Genomic DNA, 19,538 nt, shown 5'->3' with positions numbered 1-19,538 from the left:
TCTTTGCTAAGGTTCATTACATAGAAAGCTTCACACCATTTCCTCCAGAATCTCAAAGCCACATTATTTCTGTCCCACTGCCCCACAGCCCCAATCATATCCTTCTATTTCAACTTTAACCGAAATGTCACCCATGGGTCTATCACTATCCCATTCTCTGGCCAATCAGCTCACTGCACTACTCAGGCAATCCCAATTCAAAAGTATTGCTATGGCCAGGAAGTCTCTCTCATCCACCTCTGGGCATTTTACTTAGCCCTAGCAGTTTCACAGGCTCCATCTCTCCTGTTTTCAAGAGGGCAGTACACTCAATCAAGGCACAAAAATTAGCATAGATGGGAATCAGGAGCTGTAGAGAGAGAGTTATAATTCTTCCTAATCCCTAAACTGGCTGTGCAAATTATAATTGCAAAAGTAACACATACATAAGTAGAAGGTAAGGAATTCAGGACTGTCAGAATCCCATACAGTTTTCAGAACCAAGGTTAGAGAAATCCTCTAAAAGCAGAACGTGCATTTATCAAATGCATGGAAATGCCTCATAAACCACATCAAACCACACTGTTGGCCAACTCCAGAAGTAGCAAAACCAGAATTGCATTTTAGCAGGCCAGAGTATCCTGCATGAAATTGCCTGAAACAATTCCCAGGTTTGAGGGAACTCTCCTCCCAAGGCCCCCCTGTTAGACACAATCTGAAGTCCAGTAGGTTCCCTCCCCTCTGTAGAGGCTTTTCAGTGGGTACACGGCACAGGAAGGAGGATAAAGGAAGATCCATAGCTCAGACTCATCTTACACTCTGGCAGTTTCAGGAACAATCCTTTATTTTAGCATTTTATTTGCTCAAATATACTTGGGAGGGTATATTTGGTGCTTAGTCTAAATTGGCACTCTAACTCAATGTAATCTAGTACAGCCCACAGGGTGTAAAAACTTTAATCAATAAATATAACTGTACTTAGATCACACTACATCCAGGAGGAGACATTGCTGAACACCAGTAATGATTCTGCATATCTAGGCCAGCCTTGATTATATGCTGTAATAAACACTAGGGAGGAAAAGGAGCTAATTCTTGAGTTTAGTTACCCTTTACAGATTCATGGCTCCATGAACAAGCCTCCAAAGTTCAAACTTCAGGTTTTTGGCCTCAGGAATAGTTTTATTTAGCACATGTGCACCCTGCTCTTTGCGCAAGGGGTCAGAGTAGCATAAATGCAGCTGCTGTTTTGTCCTCAAAAGAGCCCTGCATTGTAGTTAGCATGAGGAGGGGCTTGCCAGTGGCATGTCAGTGCTCTATATTGAACCTGGATTTAATTCATCAAATGTATGTCCTTCCTTCCAAAAAGGTGTGGGAATGTTATAAGGAAGGGAGGAGAGGATATATTGTTTTGATATTATCCCTCCTCATTCACTCTAGTGAGTAAACAGCAGAGCACATTCCCTTTGCAACTTATTGGAAGCCAGTTGATGATTCGTTAGAACCCTTTAATTAAGCAATCCAGTCTGGCTTCTCTAGTCTGGATTGTTCCTGGTAAATTTCCCCTTTATTTCCCTCTTAAAATAATAGCAACACAATACAGTCTTCTTTAAAAATAAGAAAAAGGTTTTACTCACATTCAGTTCACAGCAGTGATATGAAGGCAGGCTTTATCTTGTGGTTACAGTGAAAAGAAGTCTGAGTTTCTGCTTGTGGGCTCCATCCTACGTGAAGGTTGAGCCATGCTAGGAGTCAGGAGCCAGGAGAGCGAGAGTCCAAGCGTAAGAGTAAGAGCCGAAGAGAGAGATGGTTGCGTGGCCAGCACTTTTATCTGGCCAGCTAGGGTTACGTGCATCTACCTGGTCACACACAGGGGGAGGAAGCTCCAGAGCAGGTATGACAGGAAGTCCTCCCTGTCTGAAGCCACATTGCCCTGTGTGTCCATTCTAGGCAACAAGAAAATGTACTTGACTGTGCTAGTAAAAATACATGCCACAAAAGGGAGCCCACCACATCCAACAGCTATTTATATTACCCAAAGCTGTCCAGCTAGTTGCTACACTGTCTTTAAATAATCCCCATTTGAAAGACAGAGAAGGACTTGATTCGAACCTATTGTAGGTTTGGTACTTTTAACAAAAGAAACTAGTCAGTCATGCCACTCAAACCTTAACCACCTCCATGTCAAGAACTGGAGGCACTTAGAAATCAGAGGAACTGATGCTCCTTCATCTTGAGATCAAAAAATGGCAACAGATGGAATAGGTACAGGTGGGGAAGAGAAGGACGCATACAGAAAACAGAGGATAACCAAACTAGCAAGCCCTAAAAATGAAAGCTGAATGTCTATTCACTCACACACAAATATAATATAAAGGATTTGAGATTACTTGATGTTAAAAATCACGAGGAGCTGGCAAAACTAAACCGTGGAAACTTCCGCTAGTCAGGCTGCACTGAGACGAAGAGGACACGTGTATTTGCATAAGTTTTTCCATTCGTTTCTATGGCGCAGCAGACCGCTCTGTGGGATTGTGCCCAGTTTGCATTTAGACTAGCAGAAGGCAAAGCCATTGTTGAATAATGCTGAGAATATCCACAGTAATGTGACAAGCAGTCCTGTGGAACCTCAAAGACTAACAAATCGGTTATGCCACATGCTCTCGGGGACTACAGCCCCCAAACTAACAAAACTGATTTCTGTGTATTACAGTGCATGAACTGGCCTGCTCTGCATCTCCAGAACTAATGTGCTGATCAGAACATAATTATCTGTTCAATTTTGCACTTCACCAACATTTTATGGTACAGATGTAAAAGGAAAGGAACCACAGTGTGTTGAAATTCGCATTTTAGATAAAATGTTTATAAATGACATATTTGAAAGATATTTTATACATGTATACATATATATTGTACCAGAAAATATCAGTATTTGAATATGAATTTTCAGGGTTTTTTTTAAAAAAACAATGCAAATTAATGTGGAATTGGGACAGAACAAAATTAACATGAATGAATATCTGTGAAGTTAGCATGGACCAGATATAGACTGATCAACCCACCCCTAAATGAAAATCAATTTAGATCTTTCTGTTCTATTTGAAATTAGCACACCTATCCAAAGGGATCACTCCAAAGCATGGACGATTGTTGAGGACCCCCCCCCCACTCTTTTTCCTCTTCTTGTGAGAAGAGCCAGAAAATCTGTCTTCCTAATTGTAGCCATATAACCTCATTTCTTTTATTCCAAACTACCCGCAAAGTGTGCAAATGACACCAAAGCAACTTTAAAAAAATAATAATAATCAAGTTCCCATTTATCAGATGGCATGGAACACATGGAAATGCGAAACTGTAACATTATGTTGCAAAATTTCACTGCACGGCTCTACCCTAGTTTTTAATATGACAATTGTGTTTTATTGCTGACTTCCACATTTCTATTACCAGAACAGACCAGCCTACTGCGGTCCTATGCTGTGAAGTTAGCATGGACCAGATATAGACTGATCAATCCACCTTCTAATAAATGGATTGTGAGAGCATTAGAAGACAGACAATAATCAGCTTTTTAATAATAATTAATAATAATAATTCAATTCAGACCACATTGTTAATTTGCAACCTTTTTAATGGATTGAGCCCAACAACCCCATTCTGTGTTCACCTTATCACCTTGTGCAATGATATAGCCTGAATCCCTGACTTACAACAGCAACAGCCAACAGAATTTGTATACTCATGTTCAGAAGCAGAGCAACTGTGTCATGAAAGGGTCTTCAGAAGGGGAGAGGGGAGAGAGCAGACCGAGAGGAAACCAGGGGCAGCATATCCGTATGTCACAAGGATATGCTGTAGCCCCGATACGAGCAGAAGGTTGCACATACAAAACCTACACAAATCTGAGCAAGAGATTTCTATTGACTTTTTGATGCCAAGTATGTGCAAAAGAGAACTACATTGGACTTCACGGCATAAGAGCCAACAGTATCATAAGCCAAGGGTTGTAGTGAAAATTATGGTGGTTAGATGTATCATTCATTTTTTAAAACCTTTCAATAAGCCCTGACTAGAAGGAAAATGTTACTGTTGCACCTACCGGTATTACAAATGTAAAGATCTGACTATAACAACAACAAAACTATTTCAGAGAGTTTATATTTCATCATAAGTCAGCACTTTGGACTTTTTCTAGATTGGCCAAGGCCTTCCACTTTCAAAGAATCTCAGCTTAGCACTAATAGGTGAAGCAGAAATTCTGTTTTTAATCAAACAATGGAGAGTTGCAAAACCATGGGTTATGAAAATGAACATCTGCCAATACTCCTGCTGTGCAGATCCAAGGGGAATTTCAGTTCCATGTTGCCCACACCAGCAGAGAACTATGCCCCAGGTTTTCAGAGATTCCTGGGTAGGACACCAAGAGGGGACACTGCTCCAGCCAGACATTCCCATCGTCCCACAACATACACAGTCCTGGCTTCAAGATCCACTACCGTCAGGTGCTTGAAGAGTGAACTGCTACAGATGACACAAACAGGTAAATGAAAACACATACTATAGGAAAGTGCTTGGGGAGAGTGGCAGGGAGGTTGCTAGACCATGGAGGTTGCTTCAGCAGAGGTCGTTGCTGCTTGCACCACCATAACCAGTGCAGATGTACATTGCACAGGATAAGGCTGCCCAGTACAGCACTCGTAAGTAAATATTCCCTTACAGTCTACCATACTCATTAATTGTAATCAGATTCTAAGCACATTTCCACGCAACTGAATGAAGTTGATGAATGATTCTCCCAACTAAGCACGCTTAAACTCACAATAGTAGGCAATCATTGCTAGGGAGAAAATTCTATTGAATTCACCAGGGTCTACTTTCCGGTAAAGAAGGTGGTTAGAAGTGAAATACAAATCTAAGCTTGCATGAAACATACTTTTCCCTTAAAAGACACCTGATTACCACTTGATTTCCATTCACAGCTGCTTTTTCTCCAATAACTTGGATAAAACAAAGTTTAACAACGTGACAAACTGAGTGCCTAACTAGAATTACACTGGCAGCATGATCCGCAAACATGTGGTGAGATTTTTCTTACAAATTCTGTATCAGGCAAGTGGGGGGGGGGGTTGTCCGCATCAAGCTGTGATCTTGCAATATCTCCCCCACTACACAACTAGCTTTGTTGTGGAGGAGGAGAAACTCTCATTGGCAGAGATATTTAATGAAATCATGGCTGGAGACAAAGGACTTAAAACTCTCCTCCCCATGCCCTGTGGTGTAGGCGATGACACCCACCAAACACATCCCTGGTGTTCAATATCAAACAACTCATGTGAATGCTAACCACATCAATTGACATAATATATAGCTAGGCCCCCTATGATGAACAGAAGAACAACTATTGGGGAAGCTAACTATTAGCTCAGAGGTGGGGCACTCTGCATGCAAAGTTCTAAGTTCAATTTCTGGCACATCTAGTTAAAAGCAGCAGGTAAGCTGGTAGTGAAAATCTGAAATCCTAGGGAGCTGCTACCAGTCAGAGTTGGCAATGCTAGACTACAAAAGTGAAACAGTCCAAGGTAAGGTGGCTTCCTACTTAACAGGTAGCACTGCAGTCCCATATACTGGGGCGGGCAGAGGGTAGATTGGAATCTATTGGTAGATCTTCGTTTGATTTGCAGTAGATCGGCAAAGGTCTCCGACTCCTAGTTGTTTAACAACAGCAGAGTAACTTTTTTTCTTCCTTAATCTGGCTAACCTTCGTGGGAAAGGGATGTGACCTCAGTTCAGTTCTGTGACCTAATATAAGGTTCTAGGCTCAGAGGCATCCTGTTGTTTTCAACTCTTAGCTGTGGGCATGCAGCTGGTCACTCCTGGTTGGTAGATCTTGGGTTTCTAGTCAAAACAAAGTAGATCCAGCAACACTTAACTCTGTCTACCCCATCTGTGTGTGTCTGCTCAGCAATACGTTCCATTCCATTGAGTTCTGTGGGACTTACTGGTAGATAAGCACTGCAGTCTCAATATAGTTGTGTCCTACATGACCATGTAAAGTTCCAAGTTAAAACATGGTCCACATGCACCTACTTAGTTGCTCTGAAATATTACAAGTATATATACATATTTGCTGCGAACCAAATTAACTATCAGCAAAACACTATTTTCGACATACAGAAACCCTGTGACTTGCCCTTTCTCTGCACATTATACACTTATAATTTCCTTACATCGTCTCCCCTTGAACACATAGGAATTTGTGTATAAAATTCCAAATCTTGAAGCAATTAGAAACACTGCTAATCTTGCTTCATGCTAATTACATCAAAGGGATCAAAGACCGCATCATGCGCAGCCTATCTACCACTCATATATGCTGAGAGAGTTCATCTTCTCCATTTAATAGCTTGGGTTTAATAGCTGATGCAGTTCCAGCGGAAAGTTTTTATATTCACATTTGGTTAGAGGATATAAAAGCACAGCTTTTGGGAAAGAAGCCTGCCTTTAAAAAAAAGTTGATGGAATCAATGGCATTTGTTCCTCTTTAGACATCATAACATGGCCATCAAATATTGCCATGGGAGTGGTAATCCTGACAGTTGTCAGATGTCATCATTGGACAGGACATAAAAATGGGTGGAGCAAGGAGATCTGGGCAGCCAGGCTCATTACAGTCTCCAGAGCAGTAAGGAATGTGTTTGGAATAGCACAAACAGGCTCTGAGACAGTGCAACGTGTTCCCCAAGAATGGGAATTGTTTCTGCTCCACTCACGGCATGGCAAGATGCTTTAGAAACTTAGGGAAGCTGCAATTTGAAAAGAGGGGTAGCAGAAACTCCACAGGGCTAGCACAAGTCCCTTTCATGAGTCAACACAGTTATTTAGATCCAAAATCACAGCTTCTCATTTGGGAAACTCTTCCATTTTTCTGAACACACCTCCCCCCCCCCACCTTAGATCATCCCATTCTTTCACAGAGCCGAAGTGATTTGTTACGCCCATTCCTTTCTCACCCACACCTTTGCATACCTGTGTTAAGGGCCAGACACAATCGAATCCCTGGAGTATAAATCACAAGACAGACTATGCAAGAAATGTCAACAAAATCCGATTCACTTGAACAAGAGCAGAGCTTGAAAGGCACAATTACGTTTTATATTCACAATTTCCCCCAAATAGTCCATTCCTTCAGCCCCAGCTCATACTAAACAATAGTTTTTTGGAAATATTCCAGACATTTCTCCTTTCCAATTTCTCCCAGAAAGTCAAGCTAAAGCATTTATTATTTAGAAAAAGGCATCCCACCAACATTGTGTGTTACGTCACATTTTTCCTGTATAAAAATAATCTCATTGTAGAAAGGGAGGGAGAGTCTCGGTTCATGCAAACTATGTGTGAAAATAATCCCAAAGCCCATTTTGCTCTATTAGCAACAACATAGCAGTCACATGATAAATTGCACACTACATTTTCTCACACTGAGATTATTTATCTCTAAACAGTCTTGTAAATGAATCATACTGCGAAAGACAGAAATAAGAAGTGATATTATGAAAACAATTTACAACATGCATGTTCATGCATATTAGTCTTAATCGCTTTTTACAGCAGCCATAAATCATATAGAAATCATATTTCTAACAGCCAAAAGGAATTTAAATTCTAGTCTAATTCCTCTGAATTGTTCCCTGTACATACATTATATATGATTATACATGCAACTTTATGGAAAAAATCCATGAAGAATATCCTGTCAAAATTCAGTAGCAAAAGCAGTTCCAACATCATTTTTCCATATGCATCTGCTCGTGGGATTATCACGTGCTGTACCACAGCGAATCCCTTTTCTCACTTATGTTGGTATGAAGCAGTGACAGGTTCTTATAACACTGTGGGCTGAAGCATAAAGCCCAAAGCATCTTCACAAATTATGTCCCAACCTGACTATTGTAACTTTAATACTCCTGGCAATGTAGAAGACAGGAAAATGTCACTCGGTATCACCCAAGGTCCACAGCATTCCCAAATAAACAGCAACTCTGTGGTCCTATTTCTGAAAATCACCATGGGCTATAACTAAGGACACGCTGGGTGACATATTTCATCCTTGGGGTTTGTGTCCCTGCAGGAGTTGTAGAACACATTGTGGAGGCTTAGGCCATGGGAAAGTTAGCAGGGCAAGAGAAATCCCGTGAGTATTTATTTCTTAATCCAGCAACAACAGCAGAAAGGGAGAGAAACTTGCTCAGCAAAGTATTGCAGGTTATAACATTTTCACACAGTTAAAAACAATGAAGGTTTTTCCCTAGTTCCTTCAGGCTGTTTCACACATCACTTTGTAAGGGGGGGGCACACATGACAGACACATATGCCAACTAAAACACTTCAAGCAGCTACAGTCTGCACCCTCTTCTTCTTTTGATTGTGTACAGCAGGGCCGTCTTAAGCGCCCCTGGGGCCGTGGTGCACCCAATCCCTCTGGCGCCCTCCCGCCCCGTTTCCCAGCGCGGCGGGCAGGTGGGCGCCGTGTGCAGCGCGGCTGCCACAGGCGCTGCTGCGTGGCAGGCGGGCCGGCCGGCCGGCTGGCCAGCAGCTGGGCGCAGCTCGCGGCGCCCTCCTGGCAGGCCGGCGCCGTGGTGCCCTGCACCACCCAGCCTGCACGTAGGGCCGGCCCTGGTGCACAGGTATCCTCCCCACCCCTACTTACATGTATTCTATTTGCACTCGACCATGTATACATGCGGTGCCAGGAAATTAAATCAAACCAGGAAATGGTGGGAGAGACCTCATGGCTCACAAGGAGACCCTCCTGGAGCCTCAAGGGGACTTCAGTGAAGGTTTAAAAGGCCCTGAAGGGACCGGAGGCACAGCGGGGTTTAGTTTAGGCTGCTCAGCCTCCTTGTCTAACAGCTAATTCATGCGGTAGCGCAGCAGCAGCAGCAGCCACTTTCCCGCATGGCCTTCAGCTGACCCCAGATATTCAGTTCTAGATGTTTTGGTCTGGGTTGGTGATAAACCTTAGTGCCTACTTCAGAAAATCTTAATACTGCCAGCATTAAGCAGGAAAGTTGGCAAGCAAGACTTCAATATGTGCAAAAATGAAAACCTTCATTTAAAAAGAATTATATTAACAACATGTGCCTGGGCAGAAAGCCTCACAGACACAAAACCCACCCCACCCCCGAGTCTGCATGGGGTCGGATGGAAATACGTTTTTCTCCTGCTCCGGATCAATAACCTTTCCCCATGTCTTTCAGGTTTAATCTTCTGGCTCAGAAGAGTCCAGTGGATTTTCCAAACTCCTAATATAAAAGAAGGGAAACGGCTTCAGTACAAAAGGAAAGTTCAAGTTTAAATGGAAAAATAAACAAACAAGCTAAACCTGCCATGAGTTCTTTATGAGGTTTTGTCTGTTACAGGAAAGACAAGGCTGGAAATAAAATCATAGCATTAAGTTAACATTGTTATGCTAGGCAGCTTTATCTTGTCAGTTTTTAAAATTAATTAAATCCAACTCTAGTAGTTTGGTATTACAGCTATGTTCTTCATTTGGATGTTTTGTAAGTAATCCTCAAGTCACTTTCACAGGCCTGAAACCTGCCCCAGGCCAGTCTAACGCAGGGATGAGCCAAAGTAAATGTGGAATCAGGAGGATTCGGAAACTACCTAGAAGAAGTTTTGTAGGAAAACTTTCTCCAGCAAATTCCTCACTTTGTAACTCTTTAACTGACAATATCATTGTTTATTTACTGCGTACAAAAGATACAAATTCTGTCCAGGCTGCTTTACACAATGCAACTCAGGGGGAAAATAGAGGTGCTCTTCAATCATTAACTGGCTACACTAGTGTCATCTTATTTGCATGAACAATTTCAGAAGGTTTTGGGGCATGATCCCTCTCCAGCTTCAACTACAGCCAACTTGGATCAAGACACTAAATACAAGACAGAAAGGCATGCATATAAATCAGGCATCCTCAATGACTGACAGCATCTCCTCCATTTGACCCGGGAATGACCTAGGTCAGGTGGATACCATTTCATGAATGGAGGTTATGAACTGCAGAGAGGCCATGGATGTTTATTACCCAATGCTCCAAGAGTTATACTGTCAGATGAATTGGCCAAGACTCTCAGAATAATGTCTTTGCTCTAATCTTGGTTGTTGTGGTCCTTAATCTTCACCGTGTGACAGGGTCATAAGTATCCACTCTCCCATCCAAATTTCTGTCACTGCAAGCCACATTTACTACATTGCCACAAAGTGCTGAAGGGGGTCTGGAACCTTTTACTACCAAGCATGAGAATGGACCGGGGAATGGGGCTGTATGGGTCCCGTCATCCCTAAGCAATGATGTATGTGTCAGACAAGCACCCAGATGATGAATGATCAGCATCAGTCTTAAGGGGGTATCTTCTACATGTATAAGGTTTTCTCTGAAGAGAGAGAAAGTCTAATGGATCAGGCTTACCATCCCCATATTCGAAAGCCTATGCATGTAGAAGTACAAGTCTCTTTCTGAATGACACTGATAACCCATCAATTGGAGTGCACTTGCTGGTGCTTGGGGTAATGTTGAGGGAATAGGGCTAAGCCCAAACATTCCCAGGGGCTCCTTCACAGATGCTAAATATGTAAATACACAGGAAGCAGAATCACTTGATGTTTCTCAACAGGGCCATTCAACCTTCAAGTAGGTTTGGCTAGCGAACACGGTTTGAATGTCCACCCACCAAAGTAAAATCCTTCCTGTGAACAAAATTCACACATATCATGGAGAATATGCTTTGAGCCTAGCCTCTTTCTTTCAGACACCCTAGTTTTCTATGATCACAGATTTGTTTTTAGTTGTCTCCTGCTATCAGTATGATATATTACGGTCCGGGTGGGAGGGGGATCACTGTACTATGGAATTGTTCTGCATGTATAGATCAGTACTAAAATGAGTGTTGAGTTGTATTTATTCTGAAGCCTTGCTAGTGCTTCACTACTTGCTGAACCACCTATGGATCAACCCAACTCATTTTTCACATGACTAGTTAACCTCCCATCCACTCCCCCCAAAAACCCTGTTCCTACTTAGAAGTTCAGTGTAATGATGCTCAGAGACAGAAACTGTGTACATGCTATAAGCTTTAAAACACAGCTACATCATTCTTTTTCTCAGTTTGGATCAAAGCTGGTTTGGAGGAAAATGCATCCAAACACACTATCTCCTAAGAAACAACAGGTTAGATATGGAATGTGGCTAATGCTGCTTGCCAAACCAGCAGTGGGAGCACAATGGATGCAGAGTAAATGGGAGTGTGTACACAGCCTGTATTTCCCATTGTAGGAAAAGAGGCACATCTAGGAGGGATGCACTGCAAGAGCAGGACCTCTCCTCCGACTGGGGAAACACTCCATTGCTTACTTAGCACAATGGTGAATCCACATGTGGCTGGAGACAAGACCCAGCTGTGCACTGAAAAAGAGAGCATGGCACCGTGTCCCTTTGCTTTCTTTCCGTGTCAACCATTTGGATGGGCAGCCACTGGGAGGATTAAAGGAAAGGCAGCCCTAATACTCTGACCGGTAAATAAATTAGGTCAAGCCAATTCTTGATGGGCTTGCTATGACAATATAATGACAGCTAGATGCATGCTCTCCCTTTGACCAAACAGAGCTAGTTATTTCTAATTTCTATAGAATTAGTTCAGCACGGAGGGGAGCAGCAGTTAGAAGTCGCATTAAGCTATGTTGTACTGTCCTTCAATAAGACAACTGGTGCAGGTAGGGAAAGGAAGAGGTAGGTCAAAGCTATTATTACTGTGTGAATATAATCATGGACAGGTTCCATTTCAAGGTCGCTTGTCTTTTGCCTGGATGGGGCGTTATCGAGAGAGTATCATTTTGAGCTTGCCGCGAAAATCTCAATTCTGGACCACAACTGTCATCAGAGCCAGCCAGCACCAGACTGGCAAAGGCTGACCTACATCAATCAAAAGGAGAGACTCTGGCCAGTTAGGCGCAGTAGCCCAAGACTCCCAAGACAAGCAAATGTATTCCTCTTTACCTGCTTCCTAACCTAATTAAACCCTTCAAGGAACATTATTCAGAGCCCTACCAGAGCAGACTCTACGCTTGATATACTGCAAGCCAACAGTACTGTAGACACATCATGGGAATACATGTGATCATCCACTACACCCATATGTTGCACACTGCAGCTTTTGCACTCCACACTTCTGCACTCAGAAACCATGGGAAGAAAGTTTAGGTCCACTAATATTCCAGACACCTTATCCACCTTCTCTTTTTTGTTCGCTCTGGAAGAAAACCCTCCCTTGAATGCAAAGCTTCCAAGAGGTTTCTCTTCAAAACCCTCAGTGTTAAGTCGTACAATAGCCAAGCCCAGTTCATTCAGTCGTGGTGAACAGGAGGCTGGTCTGTTTCCTCCCTCCTAGTTAGCTTAGCTGCCCTTCCTACTTCCTTCCCCTAGTGATCCCTTCCATCCTCTACATCTTTGCTATTTCCTTACATGTTTAAAGTTAGGACACAAAGCATTCGAAGCAGTTTCGTACCATACTGAGCTCAAGGAAGCCTATGAGGGCCCAAGGTATCATCAGCCTTCCATCACAGCCTTTCCCCAATTGTTCACCAAAAAGGCACCTTGTTCTCCAAGAACCAGGCTTGGGAAGTCACAAGGAGCAGTTCCAAGCAACCACCAGTGTCAGAGTGTTGAGGGCAACTGCTGATTCACTGTCACCACCTGAAGACAAGCCTTTCCCCACTCCTCTTGCCTTGGAATAGGCACTATCTGCACCCGGCTCCTCTCTTTCACTTCTCATGCAGGTACCTGTGCTGCTTTGCAGCAATGTGTACTTGCACCCCAAATTTCCTTACCTAGCCTGGTTCAGCTCTACACTTAACCTATCGAGCACCCACCATCCTCTCCTTCCTATATTTAGTATCACGACCATCGTGTAATTATCACTGCCTGTATTTAGCCGAATAATTGCTGCCCCGGTACTGAGCAGGCCTTTATAGTTAATTGATCTTTCTGTTTTGTAAGAAACAGCATACCCCTTCTGAACTACGATCTGCCCCTTGTTTAAGTGTATAATTCGTCCCATCTCACACTGTCACTCAAACTAAAGATCTGAACAAGTGTTCGTATCGTACATGTGCATTCCTTAACATGCATGGACAAGGACACACAGTAATAAGAATTAATTTTTCCTAATTAAATCTTTCTAACTACGTGCTCAGTATGAGAGGGAGAGGGCTCAAATATAGCACTACTAGATTTCTAAGTATCCTCAGCAGCACTGCTTGTTTTTAAAAAAGAAATATTCTCAGCTCCCTGTGCTGCAATTAGGAGTGAAATAGCACCAATTGTCTTTACAGCAACAGTGACAATCTAATGACTTAATAACACATTTTAAAAAATATTGGGGGGGGGTGGAGAGTGTGTGTTTGCAGTTTCAATTAAAAACATTATTCCTCAGTGCCTTGGGAAAGATAACCAAACAACTTTATAGTACAGGACGTTTAGCGGGAAACATGCACTTAGTGGGGATTTGGAAATATACCACATTTTTCCATGTATAACACGACCCCATGTATAAGACAAACCCTACTTTAGGGAGCCCAAAATTAAGAAATCAGTATTTTAAAGTTGTTCAGTTTTTTAGGGAAATCACCCAAAGAGTTGAGCTTTTTTTTGGAAAAATCGCCCCCCCCCCCAAAGTGGTTGAGCTTTTCCCCACGCTTTGGCACAGCAGGTGAGAGCTGATGGAACCATGGCCAAGCTCCCTCCTCGCCTTGGCACCATCTTGCCTCTCCAACCAGCTCCACAGCACTGGTGACTCAGGAGCCACCAGTTCACCCAAGACGTACTGTATAGATCAGGCATCCCCAAACTGCGGCCCTCCAGATGTTTGGGCCTACAATTCCCATGATCCCTAGCTAACAGGACCAGTGGTCGGGGAAGATGGGAATTGTAATCCAAAACATCTGGAGGGCCAAAGTTTGGGGATGCCTGGTATAGATCCATGTATAAGATGACCCCCAATTTTTGACAAAAAAATGGGCGAAAATCAACATCTTGTACAAGGAAAAATATGGTATGAGAGTCTAGGGCAGTCTCACTAGCTGGATGCCCTTCAGATGTTTTGGACTGCAATTCCCATCAGTTTCACCCAGTACAAATGTGCTGGCTGCAGCTGATAGGAGTAGTCATTCCAAACATCTGGAGTGTGCCACTGGTTGGGACCAATGGCATTATAAGCCATAACATCTGGAGGGCACCAGGATGGCAAAGGCTGGCCTAGGGTATCCTTAAAGGGAGGATATGGCAGTGTTTCCTTCCCAGCTGTATTGCTGGTGAGACATGATTCATTTCCATTTTCCTTGGCCCATGATGACCCATGTTATACCGTATGTGCCAGAAGAATCAGGTTTGGACACAGTCACTTCACAGCATGTTCTGGCTGCCTACCATTTGTGATACTGTACTTAAAAATGGATGCTGTGTTGCTATGTATGTTTCTACCACAGTCCATAAAAAAAAGAGTTCTTCTCCAGCTTGGGGAGTTGGGAACCCTTCCATTTTTTGTGTAACTCCATTAAGATACAAAGGAGGCAGCTTACTCCATCCCAAAAATGGTGTGTGCGTGTAGTTAAATACCACTGTGGTGCAATAGTTGGAGCAGTGGTTCTCAAACTGTTTTCTCTGGGCCACACTTTCAGAATAAAAATTTTCTCCCACCAAATTTTTGATTGATAAGAAATACAATGGGAAAACACAGGGGGGGAAACTTCTGGCAGTTGTTCTATTTATTCTACAAAATAAAAATAATAATAATAATTTTTGATACTACAATATACTACTCTGAAATGTTTAATTGTTTCTTTAGTTGTCCTTGAATATTGCCTACCACACTTGCCATCCTCACCTGCCACACCCTTTGAGAACCACTGGCTTAGTGTTAGATTATGGCCCAGGAGACCATGGGCTATTCTAGCTCAATATTGTCTACACTGACTGATAGAGGCTGATAGAGGTGACAGACAATGTTCTCTCCCAGCCCTACCTGGAGAATTCAGGGATTGAACCTGGGACCTTCTGCATGCAAAGCAGATGCTCTACCACTGAGTTGCAGCCTAAACTGGATATGAAAATCAGTCACTCTGCCCAGGGGTCCCTTGGCACCATAGTTCTGGATCAGACATCTTCAACAGAGAATGTTCAGATCTTTGGGAGAAGCAACACCATTTGAACTGGTATGAAACCAACCTAAGTTTGTTGTGTACATATATATTCCCTGCAAAGACTTTAGGTGGCACTACAAAGAGCTAAAAAAATAAGGCTAGTTCTCATTTGTTATGGTACCACATCGCAAGACTACAAAGCAGAGCCTGAAGCTCTAATCAACTTGCCCAGCTTATCTGCCTTACATTAATGCTCAATTATATTCTGCTGATTAGCACACAAAGAACCTGCACTTCCTCAGATCATGCTGGTTGATGTTTCAGGTCAGGAAAAGCCCCTTGAACAGTTGATGTTAGTGGGAGGGTTTCTTTCTCTCTCTGTGTGTGTAAGCTTTCCCTTTCATTGAATGGCCACAAACTGCCTGTGGCCACAGAGTGGAAGTGTGGAGCTGCCAGCCAGGAAAGCAGCCCTGGAACTCAAGTACAGATTTCTGTACCTCTCAGGGCCGTCTTACCCATAGACACTAGTGGTGCAGGGCGCCAAGTTCTGGAGGGCACCAGGCAATAGTCTGGGGAACACCGAATGAGCACGCTGAGTGAGCTGGGGCGGGGTGCGCCACTCCTGCCAAGCATCGGCTTGGTTTTTTTTCCCCTTTTCGCCTACAGGAGCCAAATTCTGTGAGGCGGAAGAAGGCTAAAAGGGAAAAAATGAGCCGATGCTCAGCGGGAGCGGCGCATGCACCTCCGCTCACTCGGTGTGCTCGCTCGCCCAACGGGTTGAGGTGCAGGCATGCACAGCGCCCCTCCTGCTTGCCGCCTTCATCTTTCAGCTGGGCATCAGGAGCTGTGGATCTCCACGGGGCCAGCTCCCCTGGCCCGCTTGCCACCCTCACCCGCCTCCACCATGGCACGCCAAAGCAGCACCGAGCCCAGGGCTTCCACCTGCCGTGGCCACCACAGCACGAAGCAGCCAGCTGAGGCCGCCTCTTTCAGCCCCACAGTCGCCGGCAGCGCTGTCCCGTCCCAAGAGGCTTCCTCTGCCGCTGCTGGTGTTCCCTCCCTGAAAAAAGGTCCTCAACTCTGGGAAACGGGGGGGGGACACACTAGAGGGATCTTTGCACCATGACGCCATATATGCTTAAGACAGCCCTGGTACCTCTCAGTGGAGACTCACCTCCTGTGTTTCATCACCATGGCTATAGACAATTACAAGAGCAAGAGCTACAATCATCTAGCCCAGATCATCATTCTGCAGATACAGTATGCTCCTTTACAAAAGGGGGTGGGGAGGAAATCATTGTTTTGTGTGTATAACGTCGACCCAAAGCCTGCTCTATAAAGATAAAACCAATAGCATGAAATTGCTGCAAAGGAGGATCCACAATGAGGACCCAACCTGCAGGTATCAATTGTTCTGCAAGCCACATCCAGATGTTGGCAACAGCTGGAGGTCCTGTGCCTGCCTTTTGCTCTTGTCGCTGTGAACGATGAACACATATGTTGGGAGCCACCAGCTCAGTTCAAAACAACATCAGAGATCCCTCCTTAAGGCAGTTGCCAGCCAGTCGCTCGCCCAAGATCAAGGCACCCACCTTGGCCTTAGCAATGAACCCGGCACCACTTCAAGTCTTCAAAGGATGGTTGATGGGGAGAGCTTAAAGAGGGTGGTGGCGAATGGGAATTTCGTGGGGGAATCTAAGCGGGAGGGGAATCAGAGAGAGAGATGCAGAGACGTGCCTGAGGAATCCCTCAAAGCTGCCCCACCCCCTCCATCATCACCTCCTTGAAGGCACTTCAAGACAAGCAACCAGGCAAGCAACCTCACAGAAAAACTACGAAGAGCTGCCTCGGAAGGCGAAGCGGGAAGCCAAGTAACGAGGGACGGAGATCAGCTTTGGCAATGGTCACCTTGCGTGTCCATTCTGTACACAGGAGAAAAACCGCTTTTGGAGACTCACGCCTTCACGCACAGGCAGAAGGAGCTAGCCTGCTGCGAAGGAGCCCCCTCCCCTAAGTCTCCAGCATCAGCGAGAAAAGTGGGTCACGCAGATCGCTCGCTGCACAGGGAGTAGTCGCGAGCTGAAAAATGCCTGCTCCCCCCGCCCGGAACCCTTTGCTTATCCTCCAGCGCTAGATCCCCTCCTCCGTTCCTCTTTCACTTCCAAATGCGATTAGGTATTGATTCCCGCCTTCCCTACCCGACCCCTCTATCAGACCAGGCGCCTTCGCCTTATCCGCCGCTCAGTCATTCCACCTGCAGAAAATCACTCGGGTTGGCGCGATCCTGCTCGGTAAAGGCATATCCAGGGCCCCGGGGCTCGGCTACCCGCACGGAAGGGAATGTGGAGCCCGAGGCAGGTGGGGAGGGAGGGGGGGAGGCGAGAGCAGGTTTGGAAGAGGCGATCCAACGCGGCTCCTCTCCATACCACCCACGGCGTTTTAACAAGGAAATCGCTTCTCCAACCAAAACAACAGCGAAGGCGCCTTCCACACCAGTAGCGCGTCCTGGAGAAAGCCTCTCCAAATGCACACACCCCTAAACTTTACGCACAGTTCAATCGCAACCTCCCCCCCCCTACTTACCTACCCCCCCAAAAAAAACACCCCACCAAGGAAAACCCTTCCCTTTGCTTTACATTCCCCCGGAGAGGGGTAAAAAGTTCGGTACACACTGCAGCTGCAGCTTCACGGACAGCTATAAACACTGGGAGGGGTGTGTGTCTGTTGTATATACACTCGACAACCTCCATTTATGTCAGGGCCACACCTCCAAAGTGTCCGAGCGCCACAATTTTGGGGGATCACCCCTCTTCCTTGCCAGCAATCTCGCCACCTCAAGCAAATCGCCACTCCGCCCTCCAAAAAAGCCACCCAGAGATCCATTCTCCTTTAAACACCCCCATTCCTCCCATCAGGCCCGCCTTGATGTGAAAGTGGCCAGAGGTCAAGGTGAACCACCGCTAAGGTCGCACCAAGGGGAACGAAGGAAGGAGAGAGGCGCATCTAGAGCTCTATAGATAGACAGACAGACAGACACACACAGAGAGAGGTTCCACTTACGCACTGCCTCCTGCTTGGGATCCAGGCTGTGTATAACCCCTTGGACGCCGCCGATCCTGCCGTGCAGCGCCCGGACCCTGCGCTGGGTGATCTGGATCTCGCCCTCGATCTCCTGGAAGAGGGCGCACGCATGCCGGGCCACATCGGAGAGCTGGCGGAGGATCCGCGACAGAGCCACGTTGCTGAGCGAGCACAGGTCCAGCACCATCAGCGCCGCTGCCTCCTTCTCCTGCCCATCGGCCGGCAGCACCACCGCCAGCCCCGCGGCTTCTTCCTCCGGCTCGTCTGTCGCAGCCGACGCCGCTGCCGCTTCGCCCGGCTCCTCTCTCGGGCTGGTCCCCAGCTGAGGAGGCGGCGGCGGCGGCGGCAGCAGCTCGCCACCCGCGCCCTCGTCCAGCACCGAGGCGACGGGCTGTCGGCGGCACAACCACTGCGGCTCCACGATCCGCTTGGCGAAAGGCATGGCTGGGGAGAGACCCTGGGCGAGCGCCGCGCTTCGCCCACCGAAGAAGCCGCTGCCGCCCTCGCGTCCCCGGCGCCGAGTGTGTCTCTCCGGGCTCTTTCCAAACTCGCCTGGCTTCCTCCTCTGCCCAAGCGCCCGTCACTTGCTAGCAGCCGGCATCGGAAGGCGCCGGGTCTCCCATGATCTCTCTCCGCGCGGGGTCCGGGGAAGCGGCCGCGGCCACCTTCGCTGCTGCTCAGTTCCTTCCTTCCCACCCGCCTCCTCTGCCGCCGCCTCGCTCTCCTCCTCCTTCTCCTTCTCCAGGCTCCAGCTGCTGCTCCCGGCAAGCTCCCTCCTCTGCTGCGCGCCCCTCGCTTCGCTACGCAGCCCGAGCCTTCGGCGCGAGAGGTGGATTTTAACAGGGCGCCTTGAAAACCCGGAGAAAGGAACCCGCGCCGCTCTTTTGTGAGGAGGAGCAGAGCAGAGTAGGCAGGCAGGGAGAGACACCCACTCGGCGCAGGGAAGGAGGCGGCGGCGGGCACCGAGAGGCATTCCCCCTCGCGACCGCGAGGGGTCACTGCAGGCTCCGCGCAGCGCCTGGTTGGTTGGTTGGCTAGTTGGCGGACTACCACCATCAATGGATGAGAACTTGGGAGCTGGAGGGAGGATTTTGGAAGTTTGGCAGCTGAAGGGAAACATCATCGCTTTCGAGATGTTCCCAGAGAGCGGAGAGGAGAGGTGTGCGCAGAGCTAGGGGTTTTTGAAAAGCAGAAAGGAGGTCCTTCCTTAGGATTGCCACTGTGTTGCTTAAGGCTGCAGTCTTTTTTTCCCCAGGGAGGAACTGCAGGCTGAGTTCATGCCC

General features: G+C 46.1%; 1 protein-coding gene across 1 annotated transcript in view; it reads right to left on the bottom strand.

Moving 5' to 3' along the window:
- NHS (NHS actin remodeling regulator) overlaps positions 1–19,200 on the bottom strand; it is a 234,797-nt gene extending 215,597 nt beyond the window's left edge. The window contains exon 1 of the mRNA XM_035114638.2: positions 18,235–19,200. Within this exon, the coding sequence (XP_034970529.1) occupies positions 18,235–18,697 (463 nt within the window). The 5' untranslated portion in view covers positions 18,698–19,200. The remainder of the gene's footprint in view (positions 1–18,234) is intronic.
- Between the last annotated feature and the right edge of the window lie 338 nt (positions 19,201–19,538).

Source organism: Zootoca vivipara, chromosome 4 (genome assembly GCF_963506605.1).
Source record: "Zootoca vivipara chromosome 4, rZooViv1.1, whole genome shotgun sequence".
Classification (NCBI taxonomy): Eukaryota; Metazoa; Chordata; class Lepidosauria; order Squamata; family Lacertidae; genus Zootoca; species Zootoca vivipara.
The sequence above is the reverse complement of the archived record's forward strand: the minus strand, read 5'-3'. Positions and strand labels throughout refer to the sequence as shown.